Source organism: Rosa rugosa, chromosome 1, assembly GCF_958449725.1.
Source record: "Rosa rugosa chromosome 1, drRosRugo1.1, whole genome shotgun sequence".
NCBI classification, from domain to species: domain Eukaryota; kingdom Viridiplantae; phylum Streptophyta; class Magnoliopsida; order Rosales; family Rosaceae; genus Rosa; species Rosa rugosa.
Genome location: NC_084820.1, coordinates 5,020,306 through 5,042,178, shown reverse-complemented (window position 1 = coordinate 5,042,178; position 21,873 = coordinate 5,020,306). Strand labels below are relative to the sequence as shown.

The following is a 21,873-nucleotide window of genomic DNA, read 5'->3' as shown; positions in this document are numbered from 1 at the left end:
CAAAACATGTGAAAAAAAAGAGAGCAATGCAGCAAGTTATGGCATGCAATTCTGCCGAGATTCGGAAAAATAGAGGATGCTTAGAACAGTCGCGTGCACGCGCGTGAGTGACTCTCAACCATTGATGTGCGCTGCTAATTATTCATGCATAGCTGTTAACCATTGATGTGTGTTGCTAATCACTCACGCGCCATACACAGTACTTAGCATTCACATTATTTCTTTATATTTTCGTATGTGTTTGGTAGATTGTGAAATAAAAGCATTTAGATTTTCTTAAAACTTTCTCCTTTTTTTTTAAATTGATATAGATTCGGGAGTAAATTCAATAACAGAATTGTTGAAAATTTGGATTTGCAATACTAAATTAACAATTTCAAACTGTAACCACTGCAAGTGGCTTAGTGGTTCTTGCCTAGTTGGGTGTGCTCCCCAACCTAGGTTCGAACCCCGAAGCTGTCAAAGTGGCGAGGCACTGTGCTGCAATGCACAGTTGGAGCATTTCACATGCGCCGAAGGGGTTTATCTTGGGCCTAGGAAGCCTTTGGGTTCCCCTTGACAAAGTAAAAAAAAAAACAATTTCAAACTGTTTATACATCACTTAACCAAGATTATTTACTTATTTCTACGGGCATTCAAAATTTAGACCAATCCACCATATCAATCAACCAATTTGGCAAAATTTCAATGAATTTGCCGGATTTGATTCCAATTGTAGATCCATAATCTACACATAACAATTCCCTTGATATGTGACACAATATTGTTGTTGCTTACATTGGTGGCTTGGTGCCCTATAGGCCTATACACATCAAATGAACTTGAACAGAAAACATGGTTATACATAGCTTCCTATACTTGGTCCGGGAATGAACTTGAACACACAAAACACGTAGTGTTGGGCCTTGACATACGTATAGCAAGAAATGTACATAAGAAAAACAAAATTAGTATAATTTGAAGCACATCTAGAAGAATTCCATTAATCCTTCAGCCCTTTGAATCTTTGATGCAAAGCAAAGTGACATTTTCTTGAAAAACAAATAATTACTAGGATACAACATCCATTGTAGTGAAACTGAACTTAGGAAGGCGCACACACTACTGAAGCTACCACGGTCCAAAGTGCTGACTTCAGAAACATTCCACCAGATATCTGCATTCCCTGTCGCATTTCAGAACATAAGTGTTGGAAAAATAAAGGGAAAAAGAAAACCCTGCTTTACTTTCTTCTCTTTACTTCATCCTCAAGCAAATATTATCAAACAATTTACTGTTTGCTTAGTGATCTCTTACTCTTTTCTCGACCAAGCCAACTAAAAATGAGGATTGATCTAGTGTTTCATAGTAACAAACTGGTTTCCAGTTGTTACAGTTGGAAGAGATTGATCGAGTCAGCTCTGTAGTCTGTACATGTCAGATAACGGTAGCTGAAGGCTGAAGGTGGACTACTGATTCTGATCAAATCATTTGGCAGTAAATCTTCCTGCCTCACCTCTGAATTTCAAAAGGTGTGAGAATAGAACTGGATTATAGCCTTGTTACTGCACTCACCCTTCATTGCCTTGGCTGACGTTTTCTTTTCGTTTTGAGATCAACAACTATAATGGATATGTTGTCGGAACTATTTCTTCCATATGCAATTTCAGTCAGATGATCAGCAACAGCTTGTGCTGCAGAAATATCATCAGTACTAGAAGACATGGACCTTCGCCGCCTTCTTAAAATATGTCTAGCCACCTCCCCAACCTCTTCATTAGTCATTACATCCCACAGTCCATCACTTGCCAAAATCAAACACTCATCCTCATCAGTCCTCGCTGTGAATGTAATCTCAGGAACTGGAATTATCCAAGGCCTTAGATATCGATCACCTGAAACATAACTAACATTAATGATCCTCCATTTAAGCTCAAATGTGACGGAAAAACTTATCCAAAAGAATATTAGAATACTAGTAACCTCTGTGATATTAGCATATCAACTACACTCAGCAAGAGAATTAAACAACAGGAAGTTACTTGCACATTGATTCAGTACTTAAAAGAACAATAATGTACCAACTCTGACACCCTGCTTATAATTTGTACATGCATGCAGTTATTAAGTCCTGCAATAAATAGAATTGACGTGAAAGTTTCGCCTTCATAATGTTCTGGGAAAGTTTAGGATCACACATATATGGCATTCTCTAGAAATTTCAAATAATTTTGGCTCTAAAACATTGAGTGCATTCAATCATTTATCTTAACCCCAACCACTTTCTGAATGAACAACAAGACTGTTTTGCATGGTTATCACAAACAATATGGGCATTTTGTATAATCCATACAGTAAGAGCATATTGAAGCAGTTGCCCTACTCGGTAATTATGGGAATAAAAGCAAAATTAAGTAGAGAAATAGAGATGAAAACCTATAGCTCTCGACATGGCAAGAACTCCAAGCACCCTTGCGCCATTCCAGTTTATGACTTTCCCTCCCTCTCCTTCAATTCTCGTGAGTTCGTCTTCTCTATCAGGCTGTAAAATCAACAAGGAACAGAATGTCGTTAATGTTGAAAAGATGGTGTCAATGATATTAGGAAGTGTTTAACTTTTGAACTGTTTGTCATGCATGTTATAGACAAGTTGAATGTTCACAACCCTGATAAGAAGGATCCATTCTTTTTCTTTTTATCATTCAAAACACTTCCATAACCATTGTAAACACAAGTTCTGCTTTGGTTTCTACTGACCTACAAGTATATAATTCTATTCAATTAATTGCTGCAAATAGAAGCAACAGTATATAAACTCAATGCATTATGAACGATTCACTGAAGCAACAAGATAAGAATGACACATTTCTGTTCACACCTATGAAAAACTACAAAGAACGTAAGAGTATCTACTCTGACCTTCTGATCAACAGTTAATGGGATTGTTTCTGTCCCTCGGCAAAGAACTGCCCTAGAGTCACCACAGTTCGATGTGATGATCTGACAACCAGATAGGACAACTACAACTGCAGTTGATCCAACCATCTCAGGCGCAACTGCCTCTGTGAGGACCTCACTGTCAGCCTTCTCGAACCCAACTAAGAAAGTAGTCTCCCACCTCCTTTGCCATTCACAGCCATCAACCGTCTCCCGATCCCACTCTTGTGCTATGACTTCATGCATTCTCTCAGCACAATATTTAGCCACCTATGTATCACAGGTACACTTTAGAGTGAATTTAATACTTTTGACACACAATAAATCATGATCTGCATGTCATTTACTTCAGTATATGACAGAATGATGAAGATAGTAGCTCACAGAAATATTTAACCAGCATTAAATTTGGACATGTATAATCAACTAAAGGAGAGTTACCATGTCTGTAAAATAACATTCTCACCATAACTCTTGGACACAAGGAAACAACTTCCAACCATTACAAAGTCATCCTTCCTATCAAAAACTACTAAGAAGGTCTACTCTTTCCTTATTATTTAGTAATATTACAGCAAACAAACCTCTGAAATTAAATTGAATTTACATATAAAATTGAAGCAGTTGAGACATTAGAGAAGCCACACAATCATGATCAGGCACAAGAAAATTTCAGATAGGGACCCAAAAACCCACCGTCCCTTCATTTATAAATCTAAAAAGCACAAACAAGGAAGGTCCCACTCCGATTTTTCTTTCCAACAATTATGGAACTCCTTGATCCTGATTCGTCCTCATCAGACAACAAGACACTAGCGCCCCACGAGCTACCAAAATCAATAATACTATTTTTTTCTTTTCTCTAAAACAATCAAACTATTTAGAAAAAAAAAAAAAAAAAGTCAAAAACCAATCAGAGTCATGGATTATATATAATTATTTGTATGAATAATCACCCATTATTCAATAACAGGAACACTAAGTTATCCAAAAATAAAAAAACTCTTGCCTACCAACCATTTAGTCTAAGTGCATAAGTCTGAGGTTTCGAGATATTAGTCTGTTAATATTATATTTCGGAGTATTAAAACTTCAGAACTGGACAGTTTTTGGGTTTGCGGAAAGATTTCAAATTTCTCCAAAACTACCGAAATTTCCATCAAAATTTCCGTAATTTGGAACTACCAAAACGAAATTCATATGGTATATCATTTCCATCAGAAGTTCCCCGAAATTTTCAAAATTTTCCGAATATTTCCGCGAAATTCTTAATTTTCGAAATATCTACACACACAAAATATATTTAAAAATTCACACCGAAATTTTGTCCGAAATTTCTGTGAAATTTATGTGCCACCGACAACGAAGTTTTGTACTCATATTTTCTCTATGAAAATATGAAATTTTGATTTTTTTTTTTCCAATCAAGTTGAATACAACTAAAAACCTTTTTGCTTTTATCTGCTACCAAAATCATTTCCAAAATTCATATACTTGAGGGCAGTATTGTATGATACTAAATGAAAGCAGTTCAATCATATGGATCGAACCACATCGTAGTAACACTTATTCTTAATATTTTTTATTACTTTTATTGTACTTGTTCATTTTCATTTACGAGGTTTTGGGATTACGTCTCCCCCCTCTACTGAAATTAAAACTTTATCCAAAATTTCTTTAAATTTAAAGTACTGAAATCAAAACCGAAACTGAAATTTAAAACCTTAGTTTGCCCTAATAAAGTTACTCTAACGCCTTCAAATTCCGAGATAGAAAATTTTAAGACACCGACCACGGGCCACCGCAGCATCATAATTAATTCATAATTCACAGTGCGCCATAAATGATGCGCCTGTGACGACAAGACAACGCATACACGTGACGTTAGTGTCCACTCTCAACGCGACACGTGTCCACGCCGAAAACGAAACCCGCCATAAAGCATAAAATCCATAAATGACGGCCACTCATTGCTGACCACGTGTCGTCCTCTCTTGGGAAGCAATCATAACTCCGACTTAAATATTCATAATTCCACACTACTGCTACTGTTACTCTAATATTTTTATTCTTTTCCTATCCTCTAAGAAAATCTTTAAAAAATAATAATTAATCTTACGCGCGCCTAATAATAGTTCCACATAATTATCTCAAAAAATAAAATAAATAGAAAAAAAAAAAAAATTCAAAATTAGTACTGCAGTACCTGACTGCCGCCATGGCCGTCGTAGACGCCGAAGAAATGGACGGGGGAGATCTCGGAGGAGGTTCTCGAACCGGGAGCCGTACAACCTCCCACGTGATCGCACGTGCGAGCCATAAACCCGGGAATAACAGCCACCGCGTCCTCCATCTCTCTCCTCCTCCCAATCACCGAAGTGAACCCCCACGTCACTCCCTTATTGTTCCTCCCAACGCACTTCGGCCTAACCACCACCGCCGCCGGGGGTCTTATCTCCTCCCCGGAAGGGGGCAGAAACGCCGGAATCTCGCCGGAGCTGCTGGTGGTGGTCCTGGAGAACTCGCCGGAGCTGCTGGTGGGGCTTCTGGAGTCGTCGGCGCTGAGTATGGAGGAGAGGCTGGTGGAGCTGGCGGAGGCGAGTTCGAGGTCGGCGGCGAGTGAGTCGACTCGGTCGAGTTGGGGATATGGGTCTGTGGATTCCATGTGAGATAGAGGAAAAGAGGGGAGCAAGGGAAGAGGGGATGGGGATAAAATAAGAGAGGGAAGGGGAAGGGGTTTGGAGAGAGAGAGAGAGAACCTGGTAGGGCGACACGTGTGAGGGGATTCAAAGTTGGATGACACACGCATCATTCTTATAGCGAGCGAGAAAAAGAAAGGCATTGATGATTGTAGTCGTACTCATTTGCTTTTCGCTGCACCGCTACGTGTCCTTCTTTCTGATAGCCCTGGCCACGCTGGAGAGGTTTTGCTTCCGTGGTCGTGTGATATCCCTGCACCCGCGGTTTAAGCATGATGATGGGTCAGTCTATTTTGGTAACTGATTTGTTCAGTCAGATTCATCGAATGACGCGGAAGGTGACTGACTATTGGGGGAACTCAAAGGGAGTTTACGTAGGCGCGATGGAGGGGATTTTGGCCGCTCTATCCATGGAATCTAATGTACGCTTGAGGTGGACCCTAGCGATGGACCTCTATCGAGCTAGGTGGCACGCTGGCAGGAAATGGGCCCAATCCATTAGGTAGAATTTGACCTTTTTACGAAAAAGTGTTGGCTAAATAGCCGTGTGTTCGTGTTTATATCGTGGCATTTCGTGTTCATGAGTCATGACTAGGTGCAGTCTTTTTAGATGTGTCGATATATCGGATGTTGGGTTACATTAGTTTGAATTCGAATCCGTCCAAAGATTCAAATATATTGGTAACCTGTCATATTATAAAAAGCTAAATTGATTTATAATTTATTAGGCTATCAGATCATTAGTCACGAAAACGAGGTTAAATCAAACCATAATAATTTACAAATATGATGTAAATTGATTAATCAAAGATGTGATACTTACAACTTACAAGCATTACTAAATGAACTCGTTTGATTATGTATGTTGGCAAAGCTAGCTTAACCTTGATATGTTTAATTGCATTCATTAGGCAGCGCCACGTTTACCGTGTTCAAGTACTTCATCAATTATAATGAGTTGAATGAGAGGTATTATAAGAACCATCACTAACAAACTATGGGACTAGAGTAGTTCTATAAGTTTTCTATAGTGTAGCCTTTTCTAAAGCACTTAGCTTCTACTCTTTATACCCAAAATGATGAGGCCACTTTCTATATGCATTAGCCACATTTGGCCTAGTAGCATTGGTTAGAAAAAGTTAGGGATTAGAAGTCTATAACGACATTTCTATACTATATTAATGTGCTAAAGTAGCATTTGTTATATTGAAATGCAATAATGTTACCCCTAGTTTTGTAACTCATATTCATGACCTTTGAATATAACCAAATCTAGCCAGTAACACTAACTATATGTCGAATACGAGCTAACGCACTATTTAAATGCATTAGTCCATTAATTTTTCTTTATTTTTTTTTGGGTTAGTTCGATATAAGTTAAACACTAAAAGTTGATATAAGTTAAACACTAAAGTTCTTCTCACTTTTTTTTTTTTATCATTTTTTGCAATTACAAAGACTCCGCAAAAGAACTCGAGCAGAGATACCTAATTACATACAAATCAAACGTTATACATTATATTCGCAAAAGTTTAAACTCGGGCCAATCTTTTTACTGCTCTTCTTTACCCTCATTTCTTCATGATGTTATAGTTTCGGAATATTGTAACAACTAGTTCTATTTGGTTCAATAAAGTTTGACATCTTTTATCAAAAAAAAAAAAGCTTATATTTGCTCATTATTTTAACTAACTTGGGCCATTTTTGTAGGTTCATATTGGTCATTAGGGTTGTAGCCCAATTAAGCTTTCCTTAATCCAAGCAAACCATGTTTGGAGATATAATGAAGAGGCCCATTGGGTGTTTCTGAGGCTTTGATCACTAACCAAGAACTACCCAACTGATCCAGCTCAGAATAGTTATCGGGCCGGATTATAGAGCTAGCCTAGCTAGTCTGACTCAGTCTAATAATATATTGCATGTGCTACAGTTATATAATACTGCATCGAAAAGTTGAAAGAGAGTGTGAATTGTGAAAGCACTATGCTTTAGACCTTGACTACTTTTTAATTAGATTCATAGATGTCCAATTCATACCAGTGGCGGCCTCCTCCTTTATAGAAACGAAATAGTTGAAACAGAACCCCCCAAGTTGATCTGATCTATTCGTGTGGTTGACTTCTCCTATGGCATGGGGTGTTAAATCACTACTAGCTATTTGGCCTATGGCCACCACCGTTATTTGGTCCCTATTGACTTCATTAGGGACGGAAGTCAGTGGGTATTGGCCTTTAGCCACCAATACCATGTCCGACTCTAATTGTACCAACTCCATTTAAGATTTGTCCCATTTGGCCGCTGTTAAATCTGTCCGTCGCAGCTTAGGTACCACTGCGAAAACAAAACTCACGCGCAGGACTTCTGCACTCTCTGACAATGAATAGTAACTTATACTTTATTTATATTATTTAATGTTGCCATCACATGCCAAATTACCACCAATCTGGATTCTGGAATCCGGTTTGTTATTTATGGGTCCCATTTTCTGACAGCTCTTGTATTGAGGGCTTCAAAATACCACAGCCGAAAATGTATTAATAGGTGACCAAATACAATATGGTATTCCATAATCCATACAAAAGGCTTAAAAATATCCTACAAATGAAAATTAAAAAATTCTATTCTAATGGGTACATTTTTTCTCACTGGATATGTTCTACTGAATACAACCAAGACTACACAAACTCCTCTGACTGATGTGCTCCTGCCCACAAAATATCCTACAAAAAAACCCAAGAAGCACAAATTAATAGGATTGTCTGCCATAAATTTGGTCTTGGTCAAAATACAACAATGTCATCAACAGAGGATAAATGCTTTATATGTAACATTAGTTATCCTATAGATAAGATCATAAGATGATAGATATTGATTATATCAGAATGTATTGTAGTAGGACTCTATGAAAATGTATTGTAGAGTCTCCAGTGTTGTCCTATATAAACTCTTGTAATCATATCAAATGTATCAAGAAATTCCAAAACTTTTCTGGGATTGTTCCAGTGATTTGCACATTCAAAATTGCCTCCAACCAAATCATTGACACTTCAAAGCTTAAACAGATGCCAAAGGAAGAAAGTGCAATGATTTACAAAGAGTATATGATCAACATATTGAAGAATGGATAGCAACTGTTGACATCCACAAATGGAAGACAAACAAACAAAGTCAAATGTTAATACCTCTCAAAAATCTCAAATGGTAAGCCAGTAGCTTCAAAGGAAATAAAACGCAGGGGCTCGTTACCTAAAACAAAACAGAAGACTCTTACAATACTTCAAAGAAACACCTAAAACAATATAGTTAAGGAAACCAAGAAATTGAATCAGTATACAAATTAGAGAATCTTTAAACTATGACAAGTGCTATACAGAAATAACTTGATATATATCAACCTGTTAGCAGTTGGGATTCATCTTCATTGCCAAATCCTGACCTGAAACTAATCTAATACCCTTATATTGCAAGTAACAGAATAAATGAAGCAAATTAAGGTGATGAGTAAAAGGAAACCTCAGTACTTGCCTTTGTTTCAAAGATCTATAACTGATTCCAATTTCCAGCTATCAACTTGAAAGCTCCTGATTGATCGACTTGAACATAGAGCAACAACTGTCGTCAGCCAAATGGAGTTCATAAATCTAGAAGTTTTAGCTTAAGTTTAGAAGATTGTAACTACTAATTTTTAATTCCTTGCTATAGTTCAAACACCAAAAATAGAAGCAAGTACTTTAGGCAATTAGTCTCAACTTAGCAACTAGAGATAAATACTGCTTGTTCAAATTACCTAACATCTTCTTATACATATAAAGCCCTGTACCCATCACTAGAGAGCTAATCCCATAAGGATTCTACAATCTAACATTGCATGTCTACATTCTATAATCAAATGAAGTAAATGAATGAGAAACATACAAGACAAAAGAGAAGACCTAAAATGCAGAAAAAATGTGAATGGATTTAAGGCTCCCTCATTGTAGTTTGACTTCCAAATAATGTGTCATCTATTAATCGGGATGTCGATATCAGAAATAACATACGAAGACTATCGATCTAAACCGGCTATTCAAGCTTAGTTTGCAATTCATTCCAAATAGAAAACCCCAGATCAAATTCATACAAAATTCCTCCACTAACTCAAATCTAAATGAAATATAACCTAGAAAATTACAAACCTTAAAGATTATACCTGATAAAGGTGAGAAAGAGAGTGCCGGTGTATTTTAGGCAACCCAACAACAACCTGTAAACACAGATGTCCCAAAACCTAAATAAAAGTGAAACCTAAAACATTGAACCAAATGAAATCGAACACCTAAATCAACATTCAGCCCAATTGTTTATCAAGTTGAAGAGTAAGAAAACAACAGAATCAAAGAAACCTTTGGACAATCTTACTTGAATTAGACGAGAAAGAAGATATTGTTCTGCAAAATCCAAGTTGCGATGGGTGGATAAGAAACAGAATTAAAAATCCCAAATTTCATAAAACTCAAAAGCCCTAAATTGATATGGGAGAGAAAACAGTACTTGATTCAAGTGTGTAGCTTTAGCGGCGTAGGTCGGGAAGGATGATGCTGGTCTATGATTTACACAGGAAGACTTCGAGATCTCTCAGTCGGTCTCTGAGTGGGAGAGAGTGCGCGCGTGTGAGACGGTAGAGTTCTATCTGTTCAATTACTTAATAGAAGAATTAAAAGATAATGAGATATGGATAGTAAGACAATCTGGCATTCTGGCTCTGGCGACGGATAAGAAGAAAATGATTAATATTTATTTGAAAAAAGAAAAAGAGAAAACCTCGTTAGTAACGTGGACCATTCCATTTGCGACGGATAAGTTTTAGTGTTTTTTTTTTTCCTTTTTTTTTTTCAAAGTTTCTTCTCTGCGTTTAAAGTTTTCTATTCTTTATTGTTTATTCAGAGCAAAACAAAAAAAGTCCCTGACATGGGTTTTGTTAGTGGCAAAAAAAGTCCCTGCGTTTAATAAAGGCCTTATTGTTCATCTACTGTGGACCCCAGTCTGACAGTAGATGAGTGTTGCCACGGCTGTATAGTCTCTATTTGGAGGAGTAGCACTATATTGCGACGGAATTTGAATCTGTCCGTGGTTCTCTTGTTCCCCAAGCCCTCTTTGGCACGGAGGGTGTACCTATTATGCTGCTAAACTCTGATTTTGGTCAGCAATAGCATAGTCGCTACTAAACAATGACAACCCCGTCCCTATTGACCTAATAAAAGCCACAGATGGTTGCTAGTACCCAATGCTGCTGTGGCCATAGGCCAAATAGCTAGTAGCTAGTAGTGAATATATATACGTAAGAGCCTTTACAGCTCTCATTCGCGTGTGTATATAAAAACTAGGTTCTGGCCTTCGATTTCTCTACAGAAAGCGTATCAACATTAAACTTTCAAGCTCTCTCTCTCTCTCTCCACACACACACAACTCTCCCATGGCTAGTTTATCCAGAAACACATTTGTATCAGAGGCATACGCAATCGATCTGTGCTTTGATTTGGACGACGCGCTGACGCTGCCGGGGAATACAACCGGTTACCTGACTAATTCCAGAACGTCGGTGGAGAGTGATAGTACTAGTGATGGTTTGGTAGCCAACCTGCCGACGGTTGCCGCAGTTGAAGGTGTCATTTGCTCGGTTTGTGTCGAAGGTTTTCGAGCAGAAGAAGAAGGAGGTGGTAGAGGTAAGCAAGTCCCTTGTGGCCATGTGTATCACGAAACTTGCATAGCAAAGTGGCTTTCACATTCCAATTCATGCCCTCTCTGCCGCTCCACCATCTTCGATCCTCATCAGTAAATGTTAACCGTGATCCAATCGAGAGTAGTAGCCCTGAACAAGTTCTGTGTACGTAGATTGTATCATATTAAGGATCATATATTCGCTTCTACTCAATCCTTGCTTCAAGCTTGTTTGATTCATATTACCATTTTTTCATTGAATAATGCAATAATCTTATCTTGTACTGTATATTTGACAATGAGTACTACGTGTAGACTATATGACAATAATCGAAGTCAAGGTCAAGGTCAAACATCTGAGTCAACAAACTCAGCTAGTCTTACACTTGCCAGATGTCCAAAGGTGATTGGTGACCAAGAAATGAATGTTTAGAGAAATTGGTTAAGTCTAGTAGAAGGTTGTTAAGCAAGTAGTTACGGTTATCTCTATTAATAAAGCGAAGAGGGTGTTACTGTTCATTTTTGGGGAAACTTTCGAACTTCCGAAATTGACCTTGGTTTGGCTAACGTGAAAGACAGCAAGGAGGGTTAGCAAAGTAAATGCAGAAAGGCAGGCAGAAATTAAAGGAGAGGAGACGCTTGATCTGGGTTGTACCGATGGGAGGAAAGAAGATGTAGAGAAAGTTAAGAGTCTGGATTTGGATCCGCTCTGATCGAATTACCCGACACAGAGCAAAAGTTCTTCTGTCTTTTAATTCGAGGCAGAGGAAAGTGTTTAGGGCGGTTGGGTTGAATAATTCTGGGTTTTGAGTATTGGAGATTGATGATTAAGGTTTTTGATGGGAGAGATTATTAGGTGAAAGAGTGATTGAGGAGCAAAAAAAAAAAAAAAAACCGAAAATCTGTCAAGGATTCGCTTAAGGCGCTTGAAGCTAATATTCAGTTTGCCAATACTTTGTAAGACTCTTTTTAGTCTTTTCTTTTGCTCAATCTTCATCCATAGTTCATTTTTCTCAGTTGATTACATGGATTGATTCTGGGTGATACCCAAGTTTGTTTGTTTGTCAACATTTTATGGAATTTGGTCATCTTGGGAATTTGATCTGTCTAATTTTGCTTTCGGAATTTAAGTTTTCTGTACCATTTCCTGATACGGTACCTAGAGAAGAGAGCGAACTGGAAATGAAAAGCAAGCAAAGAAAATTATATTTCATTCAAAGATGGCTGCAGAAACCCTACTACATAGCTTATATACCCCACTAGATGGCTAGGATGGAGACACGTCCCATCTAGCATGCTGATTCACTAAACTCTAATGGACAAACTAATTAAACTTAAGCTCATAATTAAGCTAACAGTGACTAATTAATGAAGAACACGTGCGCTCCATGCTCACGACCAGAGTAAGCTGCTACTGCTGAAGAAAGACTTGCCAAACGGTGCGTTTCATTTAATGAAGCCTTGGATTCCCAGGTTGACTCGTAACATTGCTTCCCCCATCACATCAAACTTGTCCTCAAGTTTTTCCAGCTAAAACTTAAACTGAGGGTACCTTTGCATGATTTCTTGAGCAAATTCCCACGTTGCCTCTTCTGGAGAAGTACCGAACCACTGTATGAGCCACTGTGTGGCAGCAGCCCCATTTTTCTTCACCATGCGAGTCTGCAAAACTGCTGCTGGAGCCCACCTTAAAGTGTATGTGTCGCTCATGTTAGGTAGCTGGGGTTCCACTACCGCAGAGTCACCAACTTTTTTCTTCAAAAGTGACACATGAAACACGTTATGTATTTTGGCAGTGGGTGGAAGTTGTAGCTTGTAAGCTACTTGACCAACTTTCTGAATCACTTGAAATGGTCCATAGAATCTGGCAGAGAGCTTGTGAAACACACTTCCAGGCATAGAATGCTGTTTATAGGGTTGTAGCTTCAAATAAACCCAATCTCCAACTTGGAACTCTCGTTCAGTGTGTTTCTTATCATACAGCCCTTTCATTCTAGACTGTGCCCTCTGCAAATTTCTTTTGATCACTGCTAGTAGTTCATCCCTGTTCCTCAATTTTTCATCCACTGAAGCGACTGCTGTGGACCCTGGCAGGTAGGGAATGATGGAAGGTGGTGCATAGCCATATAATGCTTAGAATGGAGTCATCCTCAAGGCCGAGTGGTACGCAGTGTTATACCACCATTCAGCCCATGGCAAGGCTTGCACCCAAGTGTGAGGCTTGTCCCCCACAACACATCGCAGGTATTGCTCCAATGTTCGGTTTAGATTCTCAGTTTGTCCATCCGTTTGAGGGTGGTACGCTGTAGATCGACTGAGTTTAGTCCCCTGCAATTTGAAAAAAGATTCCCAAAACAGGCTAAGGAAGATAGGGTCCCTATCCGAGATGATATCCTCAGGCAGCCCATGTAGCTTGAATATTTCATTGATGAAAGCCTTGGCAACAGACACAGCTGAATAAGGGTGAGACAATGGAACAAAGTGAGCATACTTGGTGAGTTTGTCAATCACGACCCAAATCACTGATTTTCCTTCGGACTTTGGCAGCCCTTCGATGAAATCCATTGATATTACGCTCCAAGCTTTCTCAGGAACAGTGTGTGGTTGCAGCAATCCGGGGGGCAGGATTGTTTCATAGTGATTCCGTTGACAAACGTCACAGTTGGCCACAAAGAACTTGACATCTTTTTGCAAACCAGACCATGCAAAGTTCCTGTGTATGCGTTTGTAGGTTCTCGTCCTCCCTGCATGACCTCCAAGTAAGCCTTCATGAAACTCCACCATGATTTTGTGTCTCCAGTTGGCAAAAGTAGGGACATAAACTCTTCCCTTGTAAAAAAGTTGGGAGTTGACGAGTGTATAGTGCTTCTTACTATGGGGGTCCAGCTGTAGGGATTGCATGATTTGAGAAGCCTCGGGGTCCTGCTTGCAGGCTTGTTGGATCTCCAAAACATACTTGTGAATAGGTTGTGAAGCTCCACTAATAGCTGCAAGGTTTACAGTTCGGGACAAGGCATCAGGAGCAGCATTATTCTTTCCAGCCTTATATTGTATAGAATAGTCATATCCCATTAACTTCAATAACCATTTCTGTTGAGCTGGAGTGGTTATCCTTTGGTTCAGAAAATGCTCGATGGTCCTGTGATCTGTGTATATCTTGAAGTGATGCCCTAGAAGGTAGGGTCGCCAATGTTGCACTGCCGAGACAACAGCCAACATTTCTTTGTCATAGACCGAAAGGGCTAAGTGTCTTTGAGCCAATGCCTTGCTCATGTAGGCAATAGGATGCCCTCCTTGTGATAATACTGCGCCTAAACCTAAATCAGAAGCATCACACTCGATTACAAACTCCTTGGAGAAGTCTGGAATGGCCAAAACTGGTGTGGATATTAGAGCTTCCTTCAAAGTCTCAAATGCCTTCAAGGCTTCTGTGGTCCAATGAAATCCCTCTTTCTTAAGCATATTAGTTAGAGGCTTAGCAATAACTCCAAACCCCCTCACATACTTTCTATAATATCCGGCTAACCCGAGGAAACCCCTTAATTGCTTGAGATTCTTTGGTTTCGGCCATTTTTTGATACACTCAATCTTGGAGGGATCCACAGCAACTCCTGCCGCACTAATGACATGTCCGAGATACTCCACCTTTGAAGTTCCAAAGCTACATTTACTTTCTTTCACAGTAAGAGAGTGTTGTAGTAGTCGTTGGAAGACGAGTTCCAAGTGCTGAAGATGTGTCTCAAGGGTAGGGCTGTAGATCAAGATATCATCAAAGAAGACTAGCACAAATCTCCTTAAATAATCCCGCAACACTTCATTCATTACCGATTGAAAGGTGGAAGGTGCATTTGTCAATCCAAAAGGCATCACTAGAAATTCATAGTGACCTGAATGAGTCCGAAATGCCGTTTTACTAATATCCTGTTCAGCCATTCTAATTTGGTGATAGCCGGACCGTAAATCCAATTTGGTAAACACAGTAGCCCCATGTACTTCATCAATCAATTCATCCACAACCGGTATAGGATATTTGTCTTTCACCGTGGCTGCATTGAGTGACCTATAATCCACACACATCCTCCAAGTTCCATCTTTCTTCTTAACCAACAGTACCGGTGATGAAAATGGGCTCACACTTGGTCTGATGATCCCTGCATCCAACAATTCTTGGACAATTTTTTCAATTTCTGCTTTTTGAAAGTGGGGATACCTGTAGGTTCGAACATTTATGGCTGCTGTGTTAGGCACTAGCTCAATCTTGTGATCTTGTGGCCTTGCTGGTGGTAGAGAAGTCGGAGTCTCAAACAACACAGAATACTTGTGGATCAACTGCACAATATCAGGGTGGGTTGCTTCCTTGGCCGGGAAATTCACCACCGTGTTGAGTTGAACTAGTATAGCCTCCCTCTCCTTCTTGAGTAACCTAGACATTACCTTGCAACCTACCACGGCAGCTCGAGTTTCAGTTTCACCCTGTAATAGATAGTCCTTGTCCTTGTAGTGAAACCTCATCCTCATGGTCTCAAAGTTCCATGTTATGTCCCCTAAAGTCCTCAACCAAGTAGCCCCAAGCACAATTTCACACCCTGAAATAGGTAATATATAGAAATTAGCAGAAAAATGAAATTGTTGTAGACATAACTCAAGAGTAACCTGTCCCCTAGTGTACATAATTGCTCCACTAGCGAGCCGAACTTTGATGGGGTGGATAGACTGAACCGTGGCCTTAGATTGCTTGATAAGAGCAGGATGAATGAAGTTGTGGGAGGCCCCCGAATCGATTAGTACATGTGCCTTTTTGTTGTAAACCTCCCCTTTGAGTTGCATGGTTGATGTGTGACTTCCATCCCCCATAACCTGCAATTCCACTTCCTGATTTTCAACTTCTTCCTCATGGGGTTGTACCTCTCCCACTTCTGCATTTGGATCAGGACCTGGCATCTCTCTTTCTTCCTGGATGACTTCAATTATCATTGCTTGGCCCCGTCTACAATTGTGGCCAGGCCGAAAAATTTCGTCACAAAAGAAACACTGATTGCGTGCTCTCCTTTCCTGGTACTCAGCTTGAGTTAACCTCTTGTTCCCACCACCCGGATTAGTAGCCCCTAATGGTTGAGCAGCTTGTATCCTAGCAGGATTAAGTGGTGGTGCTCCTCTATAATAGCCCCCTGCAGTTGATACAGTAGCAGGTCTAGTTTGAGCAACATGGCTATTTTTGTTAACAAAATTTCCCTTGGAGCTATGCCTGAGGTTCAACTCTCTCTCCTCGAAAATTTTTGCCATCTCACACGCTTCATACAAAGTCCTGGGCTTTTGAACCTTCACATCCACTCTGATGTTGTCTTTAAGACCCCCCAAAAAACAAGAAAGCAAGAGTTGTTGAGAGAATCCCGGAGCTCTCCTGGACAACTTTGTGAACTGCTCAATATACTGTTCCACACTCCCGGCCTGTGACATTCTGGCTAGTGTGGCTTGGTAATCAACAATGTTATGGCCACTGAATTCTCTCATGAGTAGATCAGCCAACCCCAGCCAAGTGTTTGGGAACTCATGTTTAAACATAAACCATCTATCAGAGGCTTTCTCAGTTAAGTGCATAGTGGCAAGGGTTAATTTTCTGTCTTCTGGTACTTGATAAAATTCAAAGTACTGTTCGGCCTTATTCAACCATTCCACCGGGTCCCCTCCACTAAAAACAGTAAGCTCCAACTTCATTTGTTTCATAGTTGGTAGGCTCGGGTCAAAGTGATGGTGATGGGGTGGTTGGTATAGTTGTTGTTGATATCCACAAGACTGTTGCTGATGAGAGTTGGATCCTAACAGGGAATTTGGGATGTAATTTTGTGGCATAGGAGTTGTAGTGGTGGCAAAGGTGGGGTAAGCTGTGACCATAGAGTATGGCATAAAGGACTGTGAATAGCAGTGGCTTGTCATAGTTGGCAGTGGTTGTGTAGGCATATCCACAAAACTCATTGGAGTGTAGGAGAAGGGGCCCGAATAGGTCATAGTGAAGGGATCGGAGCTGCTTCCCATGGCCCCGTGGGAGGAATTAAGTTGCTGGCTGCTAGGAATAGCATACGATCCAAAGGGGCCGGTGAAATGATTGAAGGGCTGCGACCCAAAACTGGAATGCTGATAGTAGCGAGTTTGAAGTTGCTCACTCTGCACTTGTGAACGACTTAAGCTCACATCCTCCTTGTTACTACTGTCTATGTTAATGGGATTAGGCACCAAGGCCCCAGAAGCGTTTGTAGTCATCACATTACTGGGTCCCAATTCCACAGATGCATTAACATGTCCAGTAGTAATTTCGCGTGAAACAACTAGAGCTACCTCATTGTTTGGTGGATTTAAGGAGAAAGTGTGAGGTTGAGAAACGCTACCAGTAGTGGGAGTTCCAATGGTTGTTGTGTTGGCCCTTGTGGAAGACGCTGAATCCATTCTCGCTGCCAAACCTGGTGAGCCCGACGTAGGGGGTAAAGATCCAAATTTCAGTAAGGAGGAGTCAAGGTGAGCTACAGCTGCAGCTGAAGTATCCTTCATAGATCTGAGTTCATTCATCATCTCAGTCCGGAATGAGTTGAAGGATTCTTGGTACACATTCAGAGTAGATTGGAGTTCATTAATCTTGGCCGTAGTCTCATCCTTGTGTACCTGGAGATCGAACTCAACACTGGTGAGCTCTCCTGAGGATTGAGGAAGAGCTCCTCCCACCCCCTTGTGTTTAACCATCGCTCCCAAAATCGAGAGCTCTGATACCAGATGATACGGTACCTAGAGAAGAGAGCGAACTGGAAATGAAAAGCAAGCAAAGAAAATTATATTTCATTCAAAGATGGCTGCAGAAACCCTACTACATAGCTTATATACCCCACTAGATGGCTAGGATGGAGACACGTCCCATCTAGCATGCTGATTCACTAAACTCTAATGGACAAACTAATTAAACTTAAGCTCATAATTAAGCTAACAGTGACTAATTAATGAAGAACACGTGCGCTCCATGCTCACGACCAGAGTAAGCTGCTACTGCTGAAGAAAGACTTGCCAAACGGTGCGTTTCATTTAATGAAGCCTTGGATTCCCAGGTTGACTCGTAACATTTCCTGTGCTATGCAAGATTAGCTTTGTAGTTTGTACGGGTTGAACGTCTGGGTAGTTGTGTAAATGATTATGCTCTAAACCCACAATTCACAATTGCTTACGAATTGTATACTGAATTCTATCAAGGAGTGAAAGGTTGATTTGTGCTGATAGAACAAAGTATTAGAATGGTTTTGAGGAATTGAGTTTACTTCAGCCACAAACAAACAGGCTATGATTTTGTATTAGAATTCATATCAAATTACAATCTCATTAAAAGTATCCTATTTCAATTACAATATGAAACATAAATCCATTCTTATTAGCATCACAAAACCCATTCAGAAGCCAAATCAGAACAGTCATCTAGAGTCGATGTGTGGTAATTTTTCTTTTAGTTCTTGACTTCTTGCTAATAGTTTTTTTCCCAAGTGCTGTGTAAGTTAACTACAACTAAAGTGATCCATGGAATTTGAACCGTTAATCACTTATTTTTTGTTGGGGTTATAGGCTGTCCATTTGTTGTATGTATGTTGATTCATGACTTGGTAATTACTCAAGTATGATAACTGGGGTAAGATGAACATATAGATGATCAGGAAGCTAGCTACTAATTATATTTTGGTATTTATGTTTGTTAGATTTGAGAGGTTTAGACTTCAACCATGCTCCACTTTCACCAGTTTGGGATCTGAAACCATGAGTCCTCACCTGTTTGTTCATGTTTATGCTTTCAAATGTAGAGATCTGAAACCATGAGTCCTTTTTTTGTTGAGTCACACAAAACTTCCCTTTTGATTGATCTCTTGATATATTTTGACCTGAATGAGTAGTTCTTTTTGTAGGCAGTGAAGGAGGAAAAAAAAAAAAAACCAAGATATGATTTGCTGTTTTCAGATTTATAGCAGATGTTCTGTTGGATTGATTGTTTATTTTGCATCTAATATATGGTAAAAGCACTGAAAATAGAACTACATCATTCTCAGGTTATAATTACATCATTCTCAGGTTATAATTAAAGAGTTAGTACATGAAAAGCAATGGGATAGGCAAGAAATGGATGATTGATGAAGCAAGTTTTAGACCAGAGTCGAATCAAAGCTGCTGTCCAGTTGGTTTGGGATGACCTAGAAGGTGAAACGAAGTTGAGAAAGCATTCAGCCGCACTTCCGCACGCGCTACTGCGCGTGCAGGAAGGCTAGTCTCTATATAAAGCAATGTAATGAAAGCTCTGTAATGGATTCCAGTACAACTCTTAATGAGAAATACCATCATCTTCTTCCTCTAGCTTTCTGCTCACAATTTCTCTCTCCCAAATCCCTAGATTTTTGATTTCTGCACTACGTTGGAATTTACTTGGTCAACTTTGTCCTCAAGTTAATAATATCAAGTTTAGGCATGTCACTAGACCTGTAAATGGACCGGATTTGGATCGGATCGACCTAAATCCAAACCCGTTTACTTAAAAAAAAATTCGATCCAAACCCGCTCCGTTAACCCGGCGGATCATTGATAGCTCGATCCAAATCCGTATCCGCCGGATTAACGGATACCCGATCCGCTAATCCGACCCGTTTATAATTTCAAATATTTTAAAATTTTAAATAGTAATATTAAATTTATATCATGATACCTCATAAAGATATTAATAAAATATTAAAACAACATAAAAAGTATCACCAAAAGTAGAATTACATTATCAAAATTCTTAATGCTTCTTCGAATCTTGGGTGATGGACTGTCCCTTAGATTTCTGCAAAAAATTTGTATTAGAAATTCTATATATTTTATATTATATATATATATTTTTTAAATAATATATTAATAAAAAATAATATTTTATTATTACAAAAACGGGCCGGATCATTAACGGATCGGATCGACCTAAATCCGTATTTGATCCGTTAAATAAACGGGTTAACGGATTCGGATCATTAACGGATCAACGGATCAAAATTTTCGATCCAAACCCGTCCAATAGCCACGGATTTGGAGCGGGTCTGGATCAAAATCCGGTCCATTTACAGGTCTACATGTCACAGCTAATTAGCTACTAGCTAGTAGATTAGTATTATTTGTTAGTGTCAGGAGGCAACCGGTGGCTCATGCCGCTCGTAGAGGCTAAATTCTAATCCACAAATTTTAAACATCACATTCAAGCGGTGTTGCATGGTGTCTTCACCCTAGCTAGCTAAATTATAGAAAAATAGATTAAATCAAAGTCATATTTGTTCCCCAATTGGCATCCACCCTTGATTAGCTAGTTGACCAAGCCATCGATATCTCCAGCTGCCCTAGTGCAATATTCAAAACTATATTAGCCAACTTGGGTGATTACAACATTCACTGAAAAATCATAAAATCTAGCTAGATTGTGTCACAGCTGCAACTGTATAATAATCTTCATGAGTTAAAGTGCCAATTTGCATTGCTCAAGGCCGCAGAAGATTTGTACACTCTTCCTGCAGTTGTAAATATCTGGTCGAGTCAAATGATCTTGCAGCCAAGCTAGCTAGCATAAACAAACATTTCAAACGGAAATTCGTTATTTATTCTACATGCAGTCTGCAATTTCTTGCAAGAATAATACGTTTTGTAGATCTACATAATGAGGCCACTTTCTATATGCATTAGTCACATTTGGCCTAGTAGCATTGGTTAGAAAAAGTTAGGGATTAGAAGTCTATAAAGACATGTCTATACTATATCAATGTGTGAAAGTATCATTTGTTATATTGAAATGCAATAGTGTTACCCCTAGTTTTGTAACCCATATACATGACCTTTGAATACATGCAAATCTAGCCGGCCAGTAAAAATAATCATATGTTGAATATGAGCTAACAGACTATTTAAATGCATTAGTCCATTAATTTTTCTTTATTCTTTTTGGGTTGGTTTGATATAAGTTAAACGCTAAAGTTTTTCTCACTTTTTTTTTTCTTCTCATTTTGTGCAATTACAAACACTCTGCAAAAGAACTCAAGCATAGATACCTAATTACATACAAATCAAATGTTATACAGTATGTTTGTAAAGTTTAAATTCAGGATGTTTGAGTTTACAATTAAGCTTATATTTGCTCATTATTTTCACCAATTTGGGCCATTTTTGTAGTTTCATATTGGTCATTACGGTTGTAGCCCAATTAAGCTTTCCTTAATCCAAGCAAAACATGTTTGGAGATATGATGAAGAGACCCATTGTTGGTGACATGTTACCTGTTGATAAATTATAATTCTAACATTGTAAAGGTCATGAGTTCGATTCTCATTGACATATGTAAGGGTGGGGTGGGGCTAAGGGTTTTTTTTTTTTTTTTTAATAATAATAATGAAGAGACCCATTGGGTGTTTCTGAGGCTTGATCACTAGCAAAGAACGACCCAACTGATCTAGCTCAGAATAGTTATCGGGCCGGATTATAGTGCTAGCGTAGCATGACTCAGTCTCTAATATTATAAAGCATGTGGTACAGT

General features: G+C 39.2%; 1 protein-coding gene and 1 long non-coding RNA gene across 6 annotated transcripts; both read right to left on the bottom strand.

The window, feature by feature from the left end:
• Window positions 1-933: 933 nt before the first annotated feature.
• Window positions 934-5,700, bottom strand: LOC133712040 (probable protein phosphatase 2C 6). Of its 3 annotated transcripts, none has more exons than XR_009847129.1 (5): window positions 5,123-5,699; window positions 2,899-3,186; window positions 2,416-2,521; window positions 1,297-1,874; window positions 934-1,165 (listed from the first exon to the last, which is right to left on the bottom strand). XR_009847129.1 is itself a non-coding variant. In XM_062138128.1 (5 exons), exons 1-4 carry the CDS (start codon window positions 5,579-5,581, stop codon window positions 1,558-1,560), a joined length of 1,170 nt encoding a protein of 389 aa, XP_061994112.1. In that variant the 5' UTR covers window positions 5,582-5,700; the 3' UTR covers window positions 934-1,165; window positions 1,555-1,557. The 3 variants fall into 3 exon arrangements, 2 of the variants coding, with proteins under 2 accessions (XP_061994112.1, XP_061994105.1); XM_062138128.1 differs by having other exon boundaries at window positions 1,555-1,874; window positions 5,123-5,700; XM_062138121.1 differs by having other exon boundaries at window positions 934-1,874.
• A 2,410-nt stretch (window positions 5,701-8,110) lies between these two features.
• LOC133712030 (uncharacterized) lies at window positions 8,111-10,375 on the bottom strand. Of its 3 annotated transcripts, XR_009847120.1 has the most exons (6): window positions 10,146-10,375; window positions 10,014-10,042; window positions 9,805-9,858; window positions 9,011-9,208; window positions 8,798-8,861; window positions 8,111-8,335 (listed from the first exon to the last, which is right to left on the bottom strand). It is a non-coding gene; the product is annotated as an uncharacterized LOC133712030 (long non-coding RNA). The 3 variants fall into 3 exon arrangements; XR_009847122.1 differs by having other exon boundaries at window positions 8,798-9,227; XR_009847118.1 differs by having other exon boundaries at window positions 8,798-9,208.
• Between the last annotated feature and the right edge of the window lie 11,498 nt (window positions 10,376-21,873).